General features: G+C 51.6%; 2 protein-coding genes across 19 annotated transcripts in view; both read right to left on the reverse strand.

Moving 5' to 3' along the window:
* Window positions 1-5889, reverse strand: part of Wiz (WIZ zinc finger) — a 28373-nt gene extending 22484 nt beyond the window's left edge. For 10 of the 17 annotated variants that reach the window (XM_076919670.1, XM_076919667.1, XM_076919660.1 and 7 more), the window contains exons 1-2: window positions 5746-5889; window positions 4040-4302 (exon numbers count right to left, since the gene is read on the reverse strand). In XM_076919670.1, the coding sequence (XP_076775785.1) occupies window positions 4040-4244 (205 nt within the window). In that variant the 5' untranslated portion in view covers window positions 4245-4302; window positions 5746-5889. The other 7 variants (XM_076919668.1, XM_076919661.1, XM_076919664.1 and 4 more) reach the window with 3 other exon arrangements.
* A 1246-nt stretch (window positions 5890-7135) lies between these two features.
* On the reverse strand, window positions 7136-20239 carry Rasal3 (RAS protein activator like 3). Of its 2 annotated transcripts, XM_076919672.1 has the most exons (18): window positions 20162-20239; window positions 19695-20032; window positions 16604-16743; window positions 16399-16477; window positions 16231-16292; window positions 14345-14415; window positions 13823-13949; window positions 13639-13737; window positions 12911-13447; window positions 12341-12485; window positions 11576-11720; window positions 10536-10772; window positions 10238-10439; window positions 10021-10139; window positions 8865-9255; window positions 8513-8670; window positions 7801-7864; window positions 7136-7712 (listed from the first exon to the last, which is right to left on the reverse strand). In XM_076919672.1, the coding sequence occupies exons 2-18, from the start codon at window positions 20017-20019 to the stop codon at window positions 7557-7559; spliced, it is 3057 nt and encodes a 1018-aa protein (XP_076775787.1). In that variant the 5' UTR covers window positions 20020-20032; window positions 20162-20239; the 3' UTR covers window positions 7136-7556. The 2 variants fall into 2 exon arrangements, with proteins under 2 accessions (XP_076775787.1, XP_076775786.1); XM_076919671.1 differs by having other exon boundaries at window positions 19695-20215.
* Between the last annotated feature and the right edge of the window lie 529 nt (window positions 20240-20768).

The following is a 20768-nucleotide window of genomic DNA, read 5'->3' on the forward strand; positions in this document are numbered from 1 at the left end:
AGCACAGCCTAGAGATGTGGGTCTGAGGGTCCCAGGTGTCCTGTTTCTGAAATTCTGAGTGTCCCAGATTTGATGGCTATGCGCAATGGCTGTTGTCTAAGAATTCCGTGAGCCATGGGGGCACACTGGCCTCTTTGAGCAGCTCCAGTGAGGCTCCTATTTTTAGTGGCAGCAAGTTTGGAAGAAGGAGACCAAGCAGGGACTATATCTGAGACAGCTTGGAGGTGGGGGGTTTTGCCCAGAAGCCTCCACGCTGAAGGAGATCCAGAAGTCCCTGTGGCACCTCGGATGCAACTCTGAGTCAGTGGCAGTGCCAGAGTCCCTCACTGGCTCCTGCCATGTGGGGTCCCCGACACAGGTTACAAATGAGAGGAAAGGGTGTCCATGAACCACTTAAACTCCAAGCCAGGCAGCCCGCAGGTTGGCAGAGTTGCCAAGAATCTATACTTTGTTGCCAGACAACTCCAAGTGCAAGGCCCAGCCGTGTGACCAGAAGTGGCCTTTCAGGCTCCAAGCCTCTGTTTTTTCCTCTGTACAATGCAAACAGCCATGAAACCAGCTTCAAGGGGCCATTGAGATCACAGGAAGAGTTCCATCCAGAGACACAGCGATGTGGGGAAGGAGGAGATGGGTGTTCTGTAGTGACAAGGCTGTCTTGATGATGTCCTGGGGTGGAAGCTGGAGGCTAGACTTGTAGCCTCAGGCTTGCTTTCTCCATGCTCTGATTCATTCTTTCCATGAATCCAGAAATGACACTCTTTGTTCCCAGGTCCCTTGTCTCAGGGACAGTAGTAGGCATGCACCAGATTCTCCACTGATCTGAGTGGGACATGTAAGTCCCATAAGACTTTGCTGTCCTTGCAAAGCCTACCTCAGAGGTATATGGGACTGCAACGGGGCTTGAGGCAGGGTCCCAACTGATAGCCATAATGGAAGACAGAACAAGGGAGTGGTATTTCCTTGTCCAGGCAGAGACGTTTGGGGATACCACTCCTGGGAATCCTTGAGGGGTTCTCAGGGCTGCATAGGGACAAGGAAATGCCCAGGCTTCAGGATGGAATAGCCGCCTCAGAGACTGTTCTTATTTATAGGCATCACAAGACTCCCAGGGCAAGTGCCTAGTCTACAAAAGGGAGTGAAGCAGGCCGCGAGGGCAGCAGGACGGACACCCAGGCCTTCTCTCATCTCCATGCTATGGCTTTGCTTTGATGCACATCCCTATGTGCTTCCATTGACTCTGGGAGCCCGTTACGAGTGGGTTTAGTCCCCCTTGGTGGCCTTTCTCCTCCTACCTAGGCTGTGAAACAGGTGCATATAGGAATCCCTGGTTGCTCTCTAGTGGGGGTGTGGGGTGGCGAAGACACACACCTACCTACCTTCTCCATCTCTCCAGTCTTGGGTCATCTGCTACGTGGAGAAAAATGCCTAGTCCCTTGGTATCTACAGAAGATTTCTTGAATTCCCAAAGTCAAGACTCCTGACTAGCTTTGTGGCCTGCGATAAAGTCCTGGTACTCACTGGGTCCTGAGGAGGGGGACTGCTAAGGGATAGCCCTCAGCTCCTAGAATTTGTTACTCACCATGCTCCCTCTTCTTCATCCTGGCAGGTGCCAGCCACTCTCTCCAAATCTTTAAAGCTAGAGCTTCTGTCCTGATCCCTGGTGCCTGCCTGTAAGTCATGTGTTCCCTCCTCACTCTACTTCTTGGTTCATGTCTATCTCCCCTGCCCCAGGGGAAAGGCTCCATGACAGCAGAGATGGCATGCGCTGGGTCCCCTCTTTACCGCACTCTAGAACGGTGGGTTCGTAAATACCTGAGCATCATGAGTAGAGCTGCTGGACAGTGGCAGATCAAGAGGCTCCAAAAGTATACAGCGGGGCTATAAATAAAGGGTGCTGGGAATGTGGCTGACTGGAAGAGCACATGCCTAGCTCTGAGGCCCTGGGTTCCAAACCAAGCAATACAAGTAGCAAAACGAAACACAAAACAAGGAAGAAAACAGCAGAAAAGAGGGGGAAAAAAGAAGAAAAATTACTCAAAGGCTAAAAAAGAAGCCAGGTATGGCAGCACCCAACTTTAATCCTAGCACTTGGGAGGGAGGCAGAAGCAGGTGGATTTCAGAGTTCAAGACCAGCCAGATCTACAAAGTGAGTTCCAGGACAGGCAGGGAAGACAACATAAAGAAAGCCTATCTCAAAAAACAAAAAACAAAACAAAACAAAACAAAAACCTCCCGCTCAAACAAACAAACAACCCCCCCCCCCCCCAACAGCAAAACAAAACAAAAACCAGGGGCTGGAGAGATGCCTCAGTGTTTAAGAGCACTGGCTGCTCTTCCAAAGGTCCCAGGGTTCAATTCCCAGCATCCACATGGTGGCTCACAACTGTTTGCACTTCCAGCTGCAATAGGTCTGATGCATTCTTCTGGCCCCTGCAGATGCTGCATGCAGGAGCTACACCAATATACATGTATACAGAACAGCTACACACATAAAATAACAATAATGAAAAAAACCTTAATAACAACAACAACAATAATAAAATATACATAATAATGAAAAAAAAAAAAACTTAAAAAGAGAAGGCTGGGAAGCTCTGAAGTATCTGTGACTCCAGCTCCAGGTATCTAATGCCCCGGCTTCTGCAGGCACCAGCAGTCACATGCATGTATCCACATGCAGACATTCATACCATTAAAAATAATAAAATTTTAAAAAATAAGATGAGGTGTGGAAATGTAGCTGTGGTAGAGAGCTTGCCTCACATGTAAAACACACAAAACAAAACACAAGGACAAACGAATGAAAGGAAGTTATTTAAAAATTAAAGAAGAGGGCTGGGGTAGAACTCAATGGAGTATCTTTTGCAGAGCATGTGCAAGGGCCTACGTGCAATCCCCAGTTTGATAAAAAACAAAATAAAACAAAGAAGGAAGAGGGTTGTAAAGCCACATTACTGCCTGAGTGTGAGTCTGGGACTCTTCCTTCAGCCCTCCCGGTTTTGGATTTCCCCTTCCTAACACGAGATAGTAAATAATAGAGGTTTTCTCTATAAAGACTCTCGGTATGATATGAATTGAGTACACAAAGAATGATGCATGTAGGAACCACCGAAGAGGAGCTTGGAAGTTATTAGAAGGTTTCTGGGGCCCGACCAAGGCAATGAAGGATGCAGTCTGATGCCTCAGCCTACGATTCTCCAGCCACACCAGATTCCTGTTAGGTCCTTAAACATGCCAGGCTCCTCCCCTCTACAGGGCCTTTGCACTTGCTGTCCCACCACCTGGTCGGCACTTCCCAGTATTCACTGTATGCTGTGCCTCAAATACTATTCTCAGGAGGCTTTTCCTGGGTCGGCCAGGCATGATCCTGGCACTCTGTTTAATATCTGCATAGGCTCCATCATTGCCTGCCCTTATGCCATCTGTTCGGTTGCCCCTTGTCTAGATTCCCTTCTGCAGTGCCAAGCCCCGGAGGACAGGAATTCTTGCCTCTTCATGATTATTTCCCCAGCACCCAGAACAGAAAGTGGTGCACAGCAGGTGCTCAGTGTTTAATAAACAAACAACAAATTGTGAGGTGGGGATAGTGTGAGCTAGCCTGGGACGGGGCAAATCGAGGTAGAAAGAGGTGACTGGAATTTCTAACGCCCCAGACTTTACCTTACCACTAGAGGGCACAAGCTCAGGAGCTACACTCCACAAGACTGCAGGAGGAACAAGTGGGCTTTGGGCACAGAGGTGCTGTATCAGGGTGCTGATACGGGTATTTGGACACAGTTCAGAGGGGAGAGCCAGGGCACTAAAGGTATGAATCCCAGTTCCTTACCATCCTCTGGGTGACTGTGATCCAGCCATGGGCTTTCAAAACATCTGTTTTTATAAGGGCAAATGAAAAGCACTATGCAGGACAGTAAAGAAGGCTCTGCACATCGAGCAGAATTCCAATCCCAGCTCAGCCCCTGCTGGGTTGGGTGACCTGACTCTTTCTGAGCCTTGGGGACTAAGTGGAAACCTCTTTAGGGCCACAGAGCTCTCTTACCAGAAATGCCACTTCTGCCATCCAGAATGTCTTGAGGGCCTTCCTTGGTGATTGGCAGGTAATGAGAAGATCGAAAAATATCACCTTCCCCCTCAGCAGCCTCAGCCCCACCCTCGATGTCCTCTCTTGGAGCTGGGCCAGGCAGTCTTTCTGGGCCTCGAGGACGATCTGGGGCAGCCAGGCCACCTGCCAGTAACCCCTCCATGGGTGCTAGCCGCAGATCTTCACTCAGTACCTGGCAGATTCAGCAGGACATTGTGGGCCTGGAGACAAAGACAGAGAAGACCTTAGGAGAGTAAGAAAAGAATTGCATTTGTTTTTCCCTCTCTCAAAACCCTAGCCTTCCCCTTCAAGGCCTATGGCCTCAGTTTACCTCTCAGTTGAAGGGAGGGGGTTAAGCAGTGTTGAGGCCCCATTCACACCTATTATAACCCAATCACCTCTACTGTCAGCGTGCCTCAATACACTAAAGCTTCCTCTTGCCCCAGCTTCTTCCCAGCCTGCATTCACCTCAGTTACACATGCACACTCAGTCACCTCAGTCCTCCCTCATCACTCCTTCCGCCTATTCCTCCCACCGATCACTCACAGCTTCATCTTGTCCAGCTGCTTCCCGGCTATCCTGTAACTGCATAACCTAAGCCATGCCTCCAGTTTCCAGGATCCCAGCTCATGAGTGCACTGTCTCAAGTGCCCCCATCTTTGCCCTTATACTTTTCTCACTTCTGTTGCCCCGTACCAATTACCCCTACACTTTTCCAACATTCACACCCTTCTCCCTATCCAAGAATGTAGGGTTATTAACCCCTTAGCCTCTCCACACTCTCAAGTGACCCAACCATTAACCTTTTCCCTTCTCCTCAGCATGATCTCACATGCATACCACGCCTGGGCTCCTCCACCCTGCCACCTTCTAATAGTATTGGTTGCATCCTCCACCGATATTCGTTGCTCTGGCCCGAGGATGAAAAGGACCGATGGGGCTCCTGTTTCAGAAATAAGGACCCTGGGGGAGGAGGGCGATTGTCCTCTCCACCTATAAATACCTTCAAGGTAGAGCAGAAAGTGAAGGGCAGGGATGAGGCGCTCTCCCCAGGGAGATGGTGGTGAGGCTGGGCCCAGGCAACCGGGGCGGGGCCGGGGCTCCAGGCCTGGTAGCAGGCGTTGCCCTCGGGGGCCTGGGTGCTCCCGGGGGGCCTATACGGGGTGGGTTGACAGTCTTGGCTGGAGGGGTCCCTGCCCAGGCCTGGAGAAAGCACCTGCGGGTGCCCACTAGGGTAGGCACTGCCGGCGGGGATCGGGCAGAACCGCAACTTCGGAGCACTTTGGCAGCTTGGGGAGGGGGCTCCAGTCCAGATGGTCGTTCCCTACCCCACCCGCCGCAGGGGTCGCAGAGGTAAGGGCGGCGCTGCGCGGACGCACCCTGCGGGGAAGCTAGGGTCCCTAGGATGCGCCCTTCGCCCGTGCACCTCGGGGCGGGAGACCCCGCGGGACGAGCGGAGGTGGTGGGGGGAGACACCTGCCTCGAGACCCCCGCCCCTCCCCCCACCTGTACAGCCCCGCCCCCGGCCAGGCCCCGCCCCTGCAGGCCCCGCCCCGCCCCCCCGCCCCAGGGGGTCCCGCCCGGCCGGACCGGGGCCCAGGCCTCCCCTCCCTGCTCCAGCTCCGCCCCGCCCGCGAGCTTCCCGGGCTGGGTCGGGCCTCACCGGAGAGGCATAGTCGCCGGCTGGGAACTCCCCTACTTCATGGGGCCGTCGCTGCCACTACAGCTGCTGCCGCTCTTGGTGCCGGTGCCACGGCCTCCTCAGCCGCTGCTGCCTCCACAGCTCGGGGGACATTGTCCCTTTAAATCGCTCCCCCCGCCGCCCCGCCCCTCCCCCCCGGCGCGCCGACGTGACCTCAGCGCGACAGCCCCGCCGCGCCGCCATGATGAGGAGGTCTGCCCCCCTTGTGCCACTCCGGAGGGGGGGGAAATCCAACGGGCGCGCCGCCATATTGGGAGTGGCCAAGCAGGTCATCCTTAAAGGGCCCGCAGGACCTTAGCGTCTAGGGAGGGGCTCTGTTACCATGACAACATCCTGTCCTCTGCACCCCCACTGATTCTTCCTATACTAGGTTTGTTAACATCTAGGTTTGTTAATAACAGGTGAGTGGGAGGGAAACATAGAAGTTTTCTCTTGGATCATTCATAGATCATTGAGGACTCCACCCGGTCAGTCCTTAGCTTTCAGTTTCTTCCAATCATAAGGCCACTCTTTCCTCGTTGTTTGTATCGGACTTCAACATCTCCATTATTTTATGTCTATCCCCGAATGCTAAGCCCTCCTCTACTTAGTCTTCAGGATCATAGCCTCCAGACTAGCCCGTATACACATCGAAAACTGGTTGCTTTCTCCCATCCATCACCCATTTGTCCACGCATTTATCTCCATGCTCAGTCTATCAACCACTCAACAACCCAATAAACTAATATCCTCTCTAAACACTTACTCGTCTATCCAAAAATTCACGTAACCTATCCATCCGTAATCTCATGTACCAGCCCATCACTTCTACTTATCCACAATCAAGGGATTCAACAGTCCTACTAACATCCACCCATCCAATCATCCATCAGTTGCGTATTAGTCTTCACCAAATGAAGAAGACAGGAGTTCATTCTGTCTACTTTATTATTTTCCCACGGCTCATTTGGGAGTCCCAAAAGACCTCAATAAATGTGGGATGTGTGTGTGTGTGATTACTCATTTAGTTCAAATACTCATTTCCTATTTTGAGTCAGCCTTCTCTAAGTAGACCTATCCATTTTGATTAGTGATCTGCATTAAACCAGGTCAAATGTTCAGTGAAGTAGCTACCCTAGTCACCTGCCTCTTGTTTCATCCACATTACTCAACCAGCCATAGAAGTCAACTGTATTCTCACGTATGGCCTCTTCCTTCATCTACTTCCCAGACTAATTGCCCTCGCTGCCATAGGTACCTGGATTGTGATATGGAGTTTAGAAAGATTCTGTCACTCGGAGCTTGAGGTACTGGTAGGGGATGAGATGGGATAGGTGGGTGGGAGATGTATGCTTCATGGAAAAGCAGGTGGTTCCCAACCAATGATAAATATCTTTTATTGAATACCTTTAACTAAGAGTTGTCCACTATGTAGAACATTTTTAGATGCACTTTTTATATACAGAGGAGAGAATGGGGTCTTTTGGAGTGACCACCTTAAATCACACCAGTAGTGAGGATCTGCTTATCATTCCCATCTTCAGGAGACTTCACATTAGGTAAGAACTTGGGAGAGGTGAATGCTGGGTATGCTTTCGTATTAATCATTTGTAGGGACAGAGAAACCTGTGGTTTTCTGAGATGGAGATTTACTGGGCAACCTCACAGTTACCGGTGTGATTGACACCTCCCACTCTGTCCCCCCACTAATGGCCATGAAGGGCTGAGGCAGTCAGAAGGTGCTCTGTAGTGGCTCTCTTGGCTTCCAGACCGTATGGAGTGGAGCGAGAAGCTCAGGTACCCGTTGACAGATCAGCTCCATTGACACATGGTGCTTTGAGAGGCAGGGGCTGGCTCCGAGATCCTGCTGTTTTTGAAAGAAGCTGTAGGCTTTGGAGGGCATCCCTCAGCTGGTCCTGAGAACATTCTATCTCAGTCAGGCGATGTTCCTGGAAAGGCAGTGGAAGTGGGTTTGGGGTTGGGGATGTTCAACAAGCAGACTCCTGACTCCCCTCCAGTCTCAGGCAAGAGTCTTACCAGACTTTTCAGCCTGTAGCTTCCGTTGCTTGGGAGACCACCCTTAGAATCCAACTTTGAGATCCTGTGGAGGTCAGGGCAGGAGAGTGGCCAAGTCAGAGACAGAGAAACGCCCTTCCATCCTGGGTGGACTGCCTAGGACTCAGTGGGCAGGGCTTGGAGTGAAGTTGGGGTTTGTTCGCATTAGAGAGCAGGGCATAAGCAAGGTCTGGTTAGAACTTGGCACAGTTAAGATGCAAAGACTAGCCCAGTGTAATGGTGCAACCCTGTAACTCAGGGTAGGGGGTTGGGGCTGAAGCAAGAGGATGGAGAGTGTGTAGTTAGCCTGGATTACATAGTTAAATCTAGTTTCACAGAAGGAATACAACAGCGGGTGGGAGTGGGGTAGGAATGGAAGGATTAATTAATCAATGTGAAGGCGGAGACTGGCCAAAGAGCGGGAAGGGCCCAGATGGCCCGATCGGGTTTTGAGTGGCTGGTTGAGGGGGTGTGTGTAAGTAAAAGGACTAGTCAAAGACAGATGTGAGATAGGCCCAGCAGAGGAGAGGCTGCCAGGGCCTGAATTGGTAACTTGGGGTGACACATCTAGGTTATAGAGCTGTTAGGGCCTGGAGGCGGGGGTAGTTTAGGCGGGGCGGGACTTTCTGGAAGAGATTTGGGCCACCCTTGTGAAGAAGTTGGGATCGGAGCGACTGTGAAGGGCGGGGCTCACCCAGCTCCCAGTCTGGAGTCCAGATCCTGCAGTTGACAGCGGAGCTGCTCTTGCTGCTCCGTCAAGGCCTGGATGTGGGTACTCAGTGACTCCACCAGATGGGACAGAGCTTTCTGTTCCTCGCGGAGTGCAGCTACCTCGCATTGTATCTCTGCTAGCTGTAAGAAGACAGTAGTTGTGATTCGACCCATCCTCAGGTCCCTTCCTCATTTTATCCCACTTCTACCCTGTTGGGGAACTTGTATGTCGGGAAAAAGTCTCAGAGTCAGATGAGCCCCAATGTCCTTTCTTAATCCGGCTCCTTATCCGCAGCCAGCCCCACACCCTGGAGAGGATCAGGACCGGATGTCACCTTGCCCACTGGTCGGTGCGTTCCTGGAATTTGGTATCGGTCCCCGGGCTGATCCAGTTGGCGCTGCCATGGCACCGATGGCTTCCGAGGTAGCGAGGTGGAAGCCCTAGTCCAGGCCCGTCCGCAAGGCGCGGGGCCCGTGCGTAGGGAGCCTTTGGGTCGTGGCTTGGAACCTGCAGAAGGGCGACGGTGGGTAGGACGTCTGGCAGGGACGCTCTGTGTGCGCAGCACTGGCCGCGGCCGCTGCTGGGGCCGCTCCTCATCTGGCCGCCTACGGGTCCAGCTTCCTGCCCCTTGAAAGCTGCGTAGAGATTGGCTCTTGGAAATGAGTGGCGTGTGCTTGGGGAGGTCTCGGGGTGCCAAGAAGCCGGGTTTCTCCCCTGAAGAGAAGCTGGAGGTGGGATGTGAAAGTTCAGACCCTCAATTGACTCTGGAGATGACTCCACCCCAGCCTAGAGGCAGAAACGACCCCACTTTTTACATCAGTAAAATTCTCTTAGGACCACACTTGACCTATGACTTTGATGAGACCCTGTCCTTGATTTCTGACTACTATTTCAATCTAATCTTTTTTCCCTCTCTAGCTTTGGCTCTGATTTCTGACCTTGACCTGATCCTTTCAATAGTTTTGATTCCAGACTACCCCAGAGAATCTGCCTCCGCTTACAAGGGTACCCACTTTTCCCCTGATTGACCTTATCTTCTCTCCAACCTCTGGGCTTGAGCTAATGCTGTTGTTCTTGACTTTTAATAGGAAATGGTCTCTAACCTGTGGCCCCGTGACTAGTTCTATTTACCCTAAGCTTGACCTCTGCTTCTCCGACCTTTGTAACGTCTTGTTTTCACCTGACCCCTGGCCCCTGATTTGACTCCATCCACAGACTCTGACACATGGTCTTCATCTTTTACAACAGGCTACTTTCTCACCCTGGAGGTGACTCTTCCCTGACTTCTGACATTACTCCATCCCAATCTTGGACTCTGGCTCTGTGAACGTTCGCCCTTTGACCACACAGTGGGCCACTCCTCTGCTGCCTCCTTACATGATGCCATCCCAAGCCTCTGACCTCAACATAATCCTGCTCCTAGCATTATGCATCTTAACATATTTACTCCTTCTGCCTCCCATGAGAACACATCCTGGATTTGAGGTTACCTGGATTGGACCTGACTGGAGATCCGGGGAAGGCGCATTGGTACAGACACTGGGACAGGCCGGCCCTCCTCAATGGCTCGAAGGATGGTAGGTAGTGGTTCCAAGCTATCTTGTGTTTTCTGTCAAACGATGTAAGGAAGATGTCCCATGAACTCTCTGGTCCCAGTGCCTCCCAGCCTTTCTACCCTGCACCCGGGGTTCTGGGTTCAGGTCACACCTGGTCAAGTTCAGCAAAGATTGTGCAGAGCTGGACATGAAGAACTGCCAACTGGAGGGCCAGGTCCCCACTTCCCTGGTAGCCACTGGGTGTGGCATCTGCATCTACCATAGCTACCTGGTCCAGGAAGTGTTGCATGGCTGGTCCATGATCTTCCAGGAAGCTATTCATAAAGGCCATGTAGGCTTCCTTCTCACCAAACCTGAGTTAGAGCCAAACTGGTTAAGTCAGGACAGACACCTACCAACCCCCCCTACTCCATGACCCCGTCATTGTCCCACATTCTCCCAACACCTACGGAGCACAGTTGGCGAGATTCTGGATGACCTTGGCGATGAGCGTGAGAGTTCGGGCTGGGCCTGGGGCCGGGTGCTCTGGTGCCAGGCCAAAGAGGCTAGGTGCCAAGATGGCAGGGCATAGAAGCCTTAGGAAGAGGGACGCACACACCAGCCGGGGTCCCAGTGCCTCGGAGCCTCGTGCTTTGCATGCTTCACGCCAATTCGAGAACACAGTGCCCAGCTCTGCTGGGAAACAGCTGGGGCAGAAGAAGCAATAGTCAGAGGAAGGGAACAGGGACATAAAGAGTGTATATGATCAAGGTCGTAAGTCTAGAGGCCAGGTGCATAGGAAGCATTACATGGCTTGTTCATGAAGCCTGTGTGCGCTTTCATGTCCCTGGACCTGTTGTTTGGGTTGCAAGGTTGGGGATCTCTGGGATAATAATACTTGGGGCAGGGCTTGGGTTCCAGAGGCTAAGAACTTAGAGTATGATTGTGGCAACTTTCAGATTGGGGCAGACAAGATCACATGGGAACAGAGGTCATGAATTTGGGATGTAATGCCTGTATATGAAAGTGAGGTGTCTGAGTATAACGTAAGATGGGGTTAGGGTTACAGCATTACTTAGGACCCTAAGTCACAGGATTAAGCATGCAAGTCATCCTAGGGCCAGAAGCCAACTGATTACATGCTCATGTTTCCTATAACCAGTCCATGAGAGTTGGGATATAGGATCTTTTAAAATCAGGGGTCATAGGATTAAGAATATACATAATCTGAAATTAAAATCCCATATTGTCCAAGGTTAGGTGTTATGGAATCATTTGTGGTTGAAGGCAAAGGAAGTTGGTCTTAGGTTACTTGGGGTCAGGCGGCATAGCAAAGGTGTAGGTAGCCAGATACAGCAAATGAGACCAGGACAGTTAAATTTGACTTGGAGGTAAGCATATTTAAAATATTAAATCAAATTTGAGTGCCCCACGTTTTGTTTGGCTGGTTAGGGCAGCACAGCAGCAGTGAGGCAGGCCTGTACTCAGGTGCTGGGTCCCTGATTCTCACTTGTAAGAGTGGATGATGTTTTCAAAAACTTCCTCACAGCTGTTTCGCAGTCTAGCTTGGTGTTTTGGCAGTTCTGGCGCTGGGCACTTGCTGGGGTCCACTTCACAGTCCTCAGTTGAGGCACAGAGACACCGCACAACCTGCCCTGCAGTCCAGCACAGTCTGAGGTCATGAACCCAAACACATCACACCCAGCCTCCAACCCTGTTCTGGCTAGTTTTGTGTGTCAACTTGACACAAGCTAGAGTCATCAAAGAAGAAGAGGCCTCAGTTGAAGAAATGCCTACATGAGATCCAGCTGTTAAGGCATTTTCTCAATTAGTGATCAATGGGGAGGTCCCCTTCCACTGTGGGTGGTGTTTTTCCCCGGGCTGGTAGTCCTGGGTTCTATAAGAAGGCAGGTTGAGCAAGCCACGTGAAGCTAGCCAGTAAGCAACACCTTTCCATGTCTGCACCAGCTTTTGCCTTCAGGACCCTCCCGTTTGATTTCCCGGCGTCCTTCAATAATGAACAGCAGTATGGAAGTGAAAGCTAAGTGCTTTTCTCTTCAACTTGCTTTTTGGTAATGGTGTTTCATTTGCAGCAATAAAAACCTGATCTAAGATAAAGCCTATCTCCAAGTTACTCTGGAAGCATCAAACATCTTGGGGAAACAGTAACTCCACTCCCACTCCAGATTCTAGTATCCAAAGCACCATTCACTCCCAGAGGCCGTTTCACCTGGGGCTTTCTGGACCTCTGGCACCAATCCCTCTCTCTGCTTACCCAGGGTCTCCTGGAGATACTCCTGTGCCACCAGTTTCATGTATTCATCAATGGCCTTTGTGGCTAAGGTGTTTTCTCGGAATAGCAGCGCCTCACGGCCTCCACAGCGCGCCAGCTCTGCGGTTCCTAGGTCTGTCACCAATGCCTGTGGAGGACAGAGATCACATTGAATGATCTTGCGAATCTCCATCTTTCATACCTAGGCAAGGGCCTTGTGCCTTTTTGCTGATATTCAGGCACAGTCCTCAGTTTTTAGCTGAGGCTACAACATCCACCTCTCAAACAGCAGTGGTGCCTAATAGCGTTGAGGTTGTCCTCCAGCCCCTCCCGTCTCGCTCAAGTTCAGAGGGAACCCATCCCATCTGAAGTGCAGGGTCTGCCTCTCACAGTTCAAGTTAAGGCCCGCTGAAATTCCAGACGTACAGCGCTCATCCGTCCCTCATTGGTAAAAGTATTGGTCCCGCCCCTCACGGTGTCCCGCTTCGCGGGACACTGCCCAGGCCCTTCCTCTCCAGCCCTACTTAGAAAGCGCTACCTGTCCCACTTGTCTGCATAGTCAGGGCTTCTCACCTGTGCTCGGCCAGTGGCTCGTAGCACGCGCACCATGGCTGCTGCCAGCTCCTCCTTGGCCTGAGCAGACAGCGCAGGCTCCAGCGCCCCGCACAGGCGCGCGTAGTGGAAGGTGAGGAATTCCGCCAGCTCCTTATAGCGCTCAGACGGCAGCACGCGCAGACGTCGCACCCTGATCCGCGCCCGTAGCACCGCACCCGCCGGCGCCCCAAGCACGGGGAACCAGCGCTCCAGGCCCGCAGCAGGCGCGCGGGTGATGCTCACCTCGTCCAGCTCCAGCATCACCCTGCCCACGGTTGCCCCTGCCGGGCCTGCTCCGCGCAGCCGCAGCGACAGGCGACGGGCAGGTGGCAACGCTTCGAAGTGGAAGCGTTCGGCCCAGAAGAGTTGTTCTGGGCCCGCCCGGGGGGCAGTGCGCGCCAGTAGCGCGCCGTCCAACCACAGCTCCGCACGCACTCCGGGTGCAGTTGCTCGGGGTAGCCCTTTGGCCTCGTGCACCCACACCGTCAGCCACGTCTCTTGCCGTTCCACGTTGTCCTATATGCAGGGTAGGAAAAGTGTGTCGGACTTGAGTAGCAAATAGGCAGAGAACTGGATGCAGGGGTAGGTTTGACATTCATGTGGCTGCTGTGTTGCATGGGAGGTTTTGGGGACAAACTGTGTGGATGGCGTGGAAGGGGCAGGGCCTGGCTGGGAAACGGCTTTCTGTGCCCGTCCCCCTCGATAACCTGGCTCGGCTGGAACTGCCGACGAAGGTCCTCAATCCAACGGTCTCTCTCAGCGCTCGAGCGACAAGAGAAACAGCGGCTCCCGCCTGCCCAGGTTACCTATTTAGGGCAGGATTCAATGGTTTAATAGAGGCTGAGATGGGGCCAAGGGTTTAGTAAAGGCTAAGGTGGGTTCCTCATTTACCTGGAAGCAATACGGCTCGCCCAGGAGGCTAGGATGTAGAGGCCAGACTCTCACGTCCCTTTCCGCGCCTAGGTCCAGCTCAGAGAGTGTGGCAAGTGATTCTCTGGAACCAAGAGCACTGGGGGGTCTGGGGCCAGTGAAGGGGAACAAGGCGTCATTCCTCACTTACTCAGTCCTTAGCTTTCTAATCTTTAGTTACCCTAGCTGCTGTCTCTTTCCGAATCCTAGCGGTTGATCCGGGTTTCCTTCCTCCACCCCCATCCCTTATGGCTGAATTTCCACGCATTCTTTAGAGTTCCTAGATCCAGGGTATTTGATTAGCTTCTATTTCATTAGAGATGACTCCCATCGTTCAACCAAGAGATGAGAAAATAGCTGGGTCTTTGTGACCCCAACTTCACCTGGCATGGAGCAGAATAGAGAGAACATGCAGGCAGCTGGTGAAGGTGAAGCTAAGGAACCCAGAGGTGCTGAATGCACAATGGTGAACCACAAGCCCTCCAAATTCCCAGAGACTCTTACCCATCTCGAGGGGTGTGGGCTCCCAGTTCTGACTTGGCCCTTTTCTTCTCCTTCAGCCTCTTGAGTAACCTCTAAGGGGGCGCAGAGAGGTATGTGAGCCAGGGAGAACCCTATGCTCTTTCCTCAGCTTTGTCCCCGGAGTATCCTTGAGGATCTGCTGGTCTTGGTGGCCCAAGCCTGAGTCCAGGCTGCATTAACACGTGCAGCCAGCAGAAGACATTTAGATTCATGTTGTGCGATACTGGAAATTGTGTTTAAGGCCTCACGAGGGGCAGATGCTCTCATCAATGCTGTTATCTTCCCGGCCCAACAGCTTGCATTTCTTTCTCCTCCCTCTTCCCTCTTTCCTGTCCTGCTTCCCCCTCCCTACCTCCTTTCGTCTATCCCTCCCTCCATCCCTCCCTCCCTTAGTGATGCCTTTCGAGTTAGTGTCCAAGAAAGCCAGCATGTTCAGCAACAGAGGTTAGCAAAACTCTACATGATAGAGGTGGACAGGGACTGTTGAAAAGCCCAGAGCGTCAGAGAAATCATGCGTAGGCTTTTGGCCAATATCCAAAAAAAGTAATAGAAAGAAGGAAATTGAAAAGTTATACTTACTGCATTAGGACTCAGAAAAGCAGGCAGGCTTCCATTTCTGACTTCTACAATATATTTTTTCTCCTGTGTCCTTTTGTGTGGTGTGTATGTGTGTGCACACATGTATGTGAGTGGGCATATGTGCGCATGTATATGTGGAGTCCTGAGGCTCTGACAGTGAGCTTCCTCGGGTACTTGCCACCAGGAGGCAGGACCTCTCACTTGCATCTAGAACTCAGTGATTCGGTAGCTGACGGGTTGTGTGCAGATTCCTGGTCTTCCTCTTCCAAGTACTAGACTTACATACAGGCAGATGACCATGCTTCTCTAGCATTTCCATGGGTGCAGAGGATCCAAACGCTGGTCCTCATGCTTGCCTAGCCACTGAGCCATCTCCTCAGCCCCAGCAGCTTGTATCTTTAAAGCACCCGTCACTCACTTGCCTGAATTCTCTATGTACTCCTTGTAAAATAGAGAGGGAACCGGGTGTGGACTCAATCTCCAATCCAGCACTCAGGAGCAGGTGCAAGAGGGCTGCTGAGAACCAGAGGCTGCCAGGAGGCGGGGCTACACACCAGCTTCTGGGACACTCTAGACTGCAGTATAGGACTCGGCTTTAAAAATAGAAAGCTTTTGCCAGGCGTGATGTACACTTTTGATCCCAGCACTCAGTAGGCAGAGGCAGCTGAATCTCTGTGAGTTCAAGGTCAGCCTAGTCTACATAGTGAGTTCTAGGAAGCCAAGACTACATAGAGAGACCCTGCCCAGACAAACAAACAAAGCAACACACACACACACACACACACACACACACACACACACACACACACACATCCAAAAATACAAAAACAAGACAGGAATTTTCTCATTAGCTCTATTTGACAATAAGTGCGAAGGCTCAGAGCGGCCAGTGACCTATCCATGATCCCTTGTTTCCTGGCCCTCCAAGCCCAGGACTGTGATTACAGTTACTCAGGAAGCAGAGATTGAGGATCAGAAATTTTAAAATAGTCACTGTCTGTGTGTGTGTTTATTTTTCAGGCAGTCTCAATATGTACCCTGGCTTGCTTGAACTCACTATGGAGCCTAAGCGATCTTCTCTTTGTGACTGTGATTATAGATGTGCACTACCACACCTGGTCCTAATGTGTGTGTGTGTGTGTGTGTGTGTGTGTGTGTGTGTGCGTGCGTGTGTGTTATTAAGTAAGGTCTGCAGATATAGTTAGATGGTAGCGCATGTCTGAGGCCAAGGTCTAGGAGATCCTGTTCACCCCTGCCACTTCCCCGCCCTGTCACACTGGCTGACATACCCGAACATTGTGGACCTGGTTGGAACCAGTGGCTTCCTGCTCAGTTTTCCCGGGGGTCCGAACTGTGCGTGGTCAGAGGTAAGAGGTTAAGGGTGGAAAGCATGGTTGGTTATGAATCACTTTGAAAGGCTCCCCAATCCCCTAACCTCCCCAAATTCCCAAATTTACCTGGATCCTTGAGGTTCCCCAAGGCTGCCTGCATGCTGCTTTCTGAGCTGGCACTCCCCACTCGGATTTGGCGAGGACCCTGTCCTCCCATACAAGTGGTTAGTCAAAAAGGGGAGGCACACATGAGGGGGCACATACATTTCTGGTGTTTACCCCTCTACCATCACCTCTGTCCTGTTCCTTTTCTTGCTCTGCCCTTCCTTACCTCCTCCTCACCAAGCATCACCAGCCTTCCTTCGAGCAGGGTAAAGCCATCAATGCTCCAAACAGGCATGTCAGGGGTGGGCGGCTCAGGGATCTGTGCAACAGGTAGACCTGGGTCTGCTACCAACTCCAGCTCTGGCTCTGGGAAGAGGAGGGGATGCTGATTTCAGAGTCTCCCCTTCTCCCTCTGACCCCCTTCTTTATACAAGAAGGTGCACACTTCAGCAGCTGTGTCAGGCTGGGTGTCCTTGGGCAGATCTCTGCCTCTTTGAAATTCGTTCTCGACAACCCTAGAAGTGGACACAGCCCAACGGCTCTGTGTCCAGTACTGTGTTTATTACTCTTCATGCCTTTTCTCATTCAATCTTCGAAAGCCATTTAAAGGGCATTAGAACTGAGGACCAGAAAGGTTGAGTGGCCTACCCAGAATCACACAGCTTGTGAGTGTGCGATTAAGCCAGGCTTCTAACATGAGCCTTCTTCTCCTAACCAAGAGAGTGGGTAAAGGTGGGCCTAGTAGCACACACCTGTAATGACTGACACTATGAGCTAGGAAGAGGATGAGTTCCAGGACAGTTTGGGCTACTAATTTGAGACCTTATTCTGAAAATGAGGACAGACAGAGAAGAGGAAGAAGAGGAAGCGGGAGGAAGATGAGGGAAAGAGGGAGGGAGGGAGGGAAGGAGGGAGAGAGAGAAAGAGAGAGAGAGAGAGAGAGAGAGAGAGAGAGAGAGAGAGAGAGAGAGAGAATATGATGGGCCTTGGCCTCTTACACAGATAATCTGGGACCAGCAAGGTGGTTCAACAGGTAAAGGTACCAGCCAAGCAACCCTGATGTGAATTGTGAATTCAATCCTTGGAACCCATATCAAGGTGGAAGGAGAGAACAGACTCTACCGTGCTATCCTCTGACTTCTCCATGCTGTGCACACACACACACACACACACACACACACACACACACACACAATTTACTTAAGGTGGAAAGGATTCACTTGAGAATGGTATAGACAAAGTTGTAAGTACATGGGAGTTTTCTTTCTTGGGGAGGTGGTGTTGGTGGAGACTGGGTCAGGGACAACTCTACTCACCCTCACAGAGTACTGCAACTAGTTAGGAACTGGGGTTTATTGTCTGTGGTGCTGGGGATTGAACCCCGGGCTTGGCTTGTTCTGAACATACCCTCCAGCAATGTGCTACCCCAATCCCCACTGTGGGAGGAGTAGTGAGAGACTGAACTAGAAAAAAGCAGGCTTGCTTGGTTGAAAGCACTGTCTGGAGCCTATGTAGTGGGCAACCTTGGGCACCCACCGTATAGGGCCTCAGAGGCTATTTCTGCAGGGCTGGAAGCTTAGCCCAGTAGTAGAGCATTTGTGTGTGAGTCCCTAAATTGGAAAGAAAGAAAGAAAGAAAGAAAGAAAGAAAGAAAGAAAGAAAGAAAGAAAGAATTGAGCCTGGTGGTATACACCTTTAATTCCAGCAAACAGGAGGCAGAGACAGGCAGATCTGTGAGTCTGAGGCCAGCCAGGTCTATGTTGAAAGACTCTGTCTTGGAAAACAAATCCCTATAATATGAAACCACTTTTCTCAATATAATATTAACGCTGAGTTGCTTTTTGTGACATTTATTTAGTTTGTGCTTGTAAACACACTTTTGCCACGGCACAAGTGGAGGCCGGAGAACAACTGGAGTTTATTTATTTATGTGGGTTCATGTGAAAGGTCAAAGGACAACATTTAAGAGGCAGTCTCCCCTTGACCATGTGGGGCTCCAGGTTTACCACCAGGTGCTCTTACTTGGCAGTCACCTTGCCAGAGCCTCATTGGTTTTGAGATAAAGCCTTGTTATGTGGCTTAGGCAGGCCTAGAACTCAATACGGATCATTCTCCTGCGCCTGCCTTCCAAGTGCAGGGATTTTAGTTGTCCTAGCTCTGATGAATGGAAGGCATTTCAAGAATTTCTAGGAAAGACCTGAATTAATCATGAGCTTCCAGGAAACACCAGCTGAATCAATCTTCTCAGTTTATTTTCTACCCTGTTTTACCACTAGGGGTGATACATACAACTCTTCTTTCTTGGTGGTGGGTATAAAATCCACAATCCCACAGCCTCTCTCGTGTTAGACAAGTGCTCTACCATTGAGCCACATCCGAGGCCCTGACTTTCCTACGAGTGGATCTCTTAGTGTAGTGTATGCTCAGCCCTGGTCGCTAGTCTTCCCAGTCTCCACTAGTCTCCCAGTTCTCACTTTGCAGCATCTGCCGGCCTCACATTGACTTCATTCTTCTGTCTGAACTGTTCCTCCCCCACCCACTGCAATGTGAACTCCACAGGGCAGGGAGTGTCATCTGCTTTGCTCACAGCTATCCTAAGTGCTTCAGTCAGGGACTGAACCAATTCGATGCTCAAAACCTTCTGCTTGGGCCAGCAAGATGGCTCAGAACGTAAAGGTGCTTGCCACCAAGGCTAACTGTCTTGAGTTTGATTCCTAGGACCCACATGATTGAAGGAGAGAACTGACTCCTGAAAGTTGTCCTTTGAGCCCCCTCACTGGAACCATGGCTTGCTTGCCCCCTTCCCACATAAATAAATAAATGCAAGTTGTCCTCTAACCTCAACACATGTGTTGTGATAAAGGACACCCCCCCCCCCCCCACACACACACACTGAACAAGTAAACATCTGCTTGCTTGAATGAATGAACGTTGTCTTTAAGGTGGAGATGGGTAATTTCACATTCAAGGTAACAAAGTAAGACATGGGCTATATATAAGGCAGCTGAAATCCAGTTTGATCTACTGGATACAGAAGAAAACAGCCATCAGGGCCAAGAACCATTAGACGCCCACCACAGTACTAAGGTGCATCAATGCCCCTTTCTCAACTGAACCCCAGCTGCCTATGGGTCCTTCCTCACCCCAGCTTCAGGGGAAAGAGAGATGAGGGCTGCTAGGGGCCCCAGCCGCTTCCTGCTGGGCTTTCATACTCCCCACAACTTCCTGTGTCTAGAGGACTGATGCTAGATTGACAGACAAACACCCAGGCATCCGGCCACCCAGCCTAGCCCCAGTTGGGTTGGGGGAGAACGTACCTGGGGCCTTCGGAGTTGGCTTAGGTTCCAGTGGTGCCACATTCTTGTGCCTACCCCACAGGGTCTTGGAAAACCGGAGGCGATTGGGCCGTGACTCCTTAGGGGGTGCAGAGAGGACCCGACGAAACAGAGATCTAGGGGCTGGCTGGGTGCTCACCATGGACTCCTGATGGCTCAGGGTCCTTCCCCAGCCTGCGAAGCGGCCCCAGCGGAACGCTCCAGCAGTCTTCTCCCCTCGGCCTCCAGTGTGCCAGTGGTAGGATGTCAGTGGAGAGAGCTGCGAGGGCTGCGTTTGGGAATCTTCACTCTGCAACGGTGGGTCCATGGCGGAGTCTCTGCTGCGAGACCAAAAGGTGACAGTTCTGCGCATTGTCTGCCCACATTCTGTCTTCATCGTCCTTGGTCTCTTCTCAGCTTTGCCTCCAAGGAACGCACTTGAGGTTTGCCACACCTATACCCTCCCTTACCTTGATTTCCTGGCCAGTCCAGAACCAGCAGCAGTCTGTACTGTGCCTAGCTAGCTTCCTTCCTCGGAACCTAGCTCCACGTGACCCTGTCTTGTCTCCCCCCACCCCCCGCCCTTACAGTCAGGCTGGGAGGGCATGATGGGGGCAGGATGCGGAGGTGGGAGGGGTGGAAGAGAGGTTGGCAGTTCTGGCTTCTGCCGAGAAGGTCAGGAGGCAGTACATACTTCTCTCTTTGAACTTCAGTTGCCTTCTATGAAATGGGAACATGCTAGGTAAATGCTGGCTAGCAAGGCTACAGGCCATCCCCCCCCCCCCCAAAGTCTCCTGCTGGCCGGGGTGTGGAAAGATTCACTTACGTAGGGAAGCTGCCACAATTTTATTGGAATGGATTAAACGGCTCAGCTCAGAAGAGTCCGCATTTATTTATTACTACTGTGTGTGGTTGCTATAGTGCTCACATGGCCATCAGAGGATGACCATGGGGAGTCAGTTCTCTCCTACCTTTATGTGAGATCCGGAGGATGCAAGTCCGGATCTTACATGGCAAGTGTCTTACCCCCCCCCCAGCCCCAGCCTCTCCACCTTGGGAGTGGGAACCGAGGGCCTG

Source organism: Arvicanthis niloticus, chromosome 22 (assembly GCF_011762505.2).
Source record: "Arvicanthis niloticus isolate mArvNil1 chromosome 22, mArvNil1.pat.X, whole genome shotgun sequence".
In the NCBI taxonomy this organism is placed as follows: Eukaryota; Metazoa; Chordata; class Mammalia; order Rodentia; family Muridae; genus Arvicanthis; species Arvicanthis niloticus.

What these genes read in the sequence shown, in the direction of transcription:
- Rasal3 (XM_076919671.1), bottom strand. Translation starts at nt 20,088, where the DNA reads ATGAAGACAGAATGTGGGCAGACAATGCGCAGAACTGTCACCTTTTGG. An exon ending in TGATGCTTGGTGAGGAGGAG is followed by an intron (nt 16,478 to 16,603) that starts GTAAGGAAGGGC and finishes ATGGGAGGACAG; the next exon opens with GGTCCTCGCCAAATCCGAGT. An exon ending in GGGGAACCTCAAGGATCCAG is followed by an intron (nt 16,293 to 16,398) that starts GTAAATTTGGGA and finishes GACCACGCACAG; the next exon opens with TTCGGACCCCCGGGAAAACT.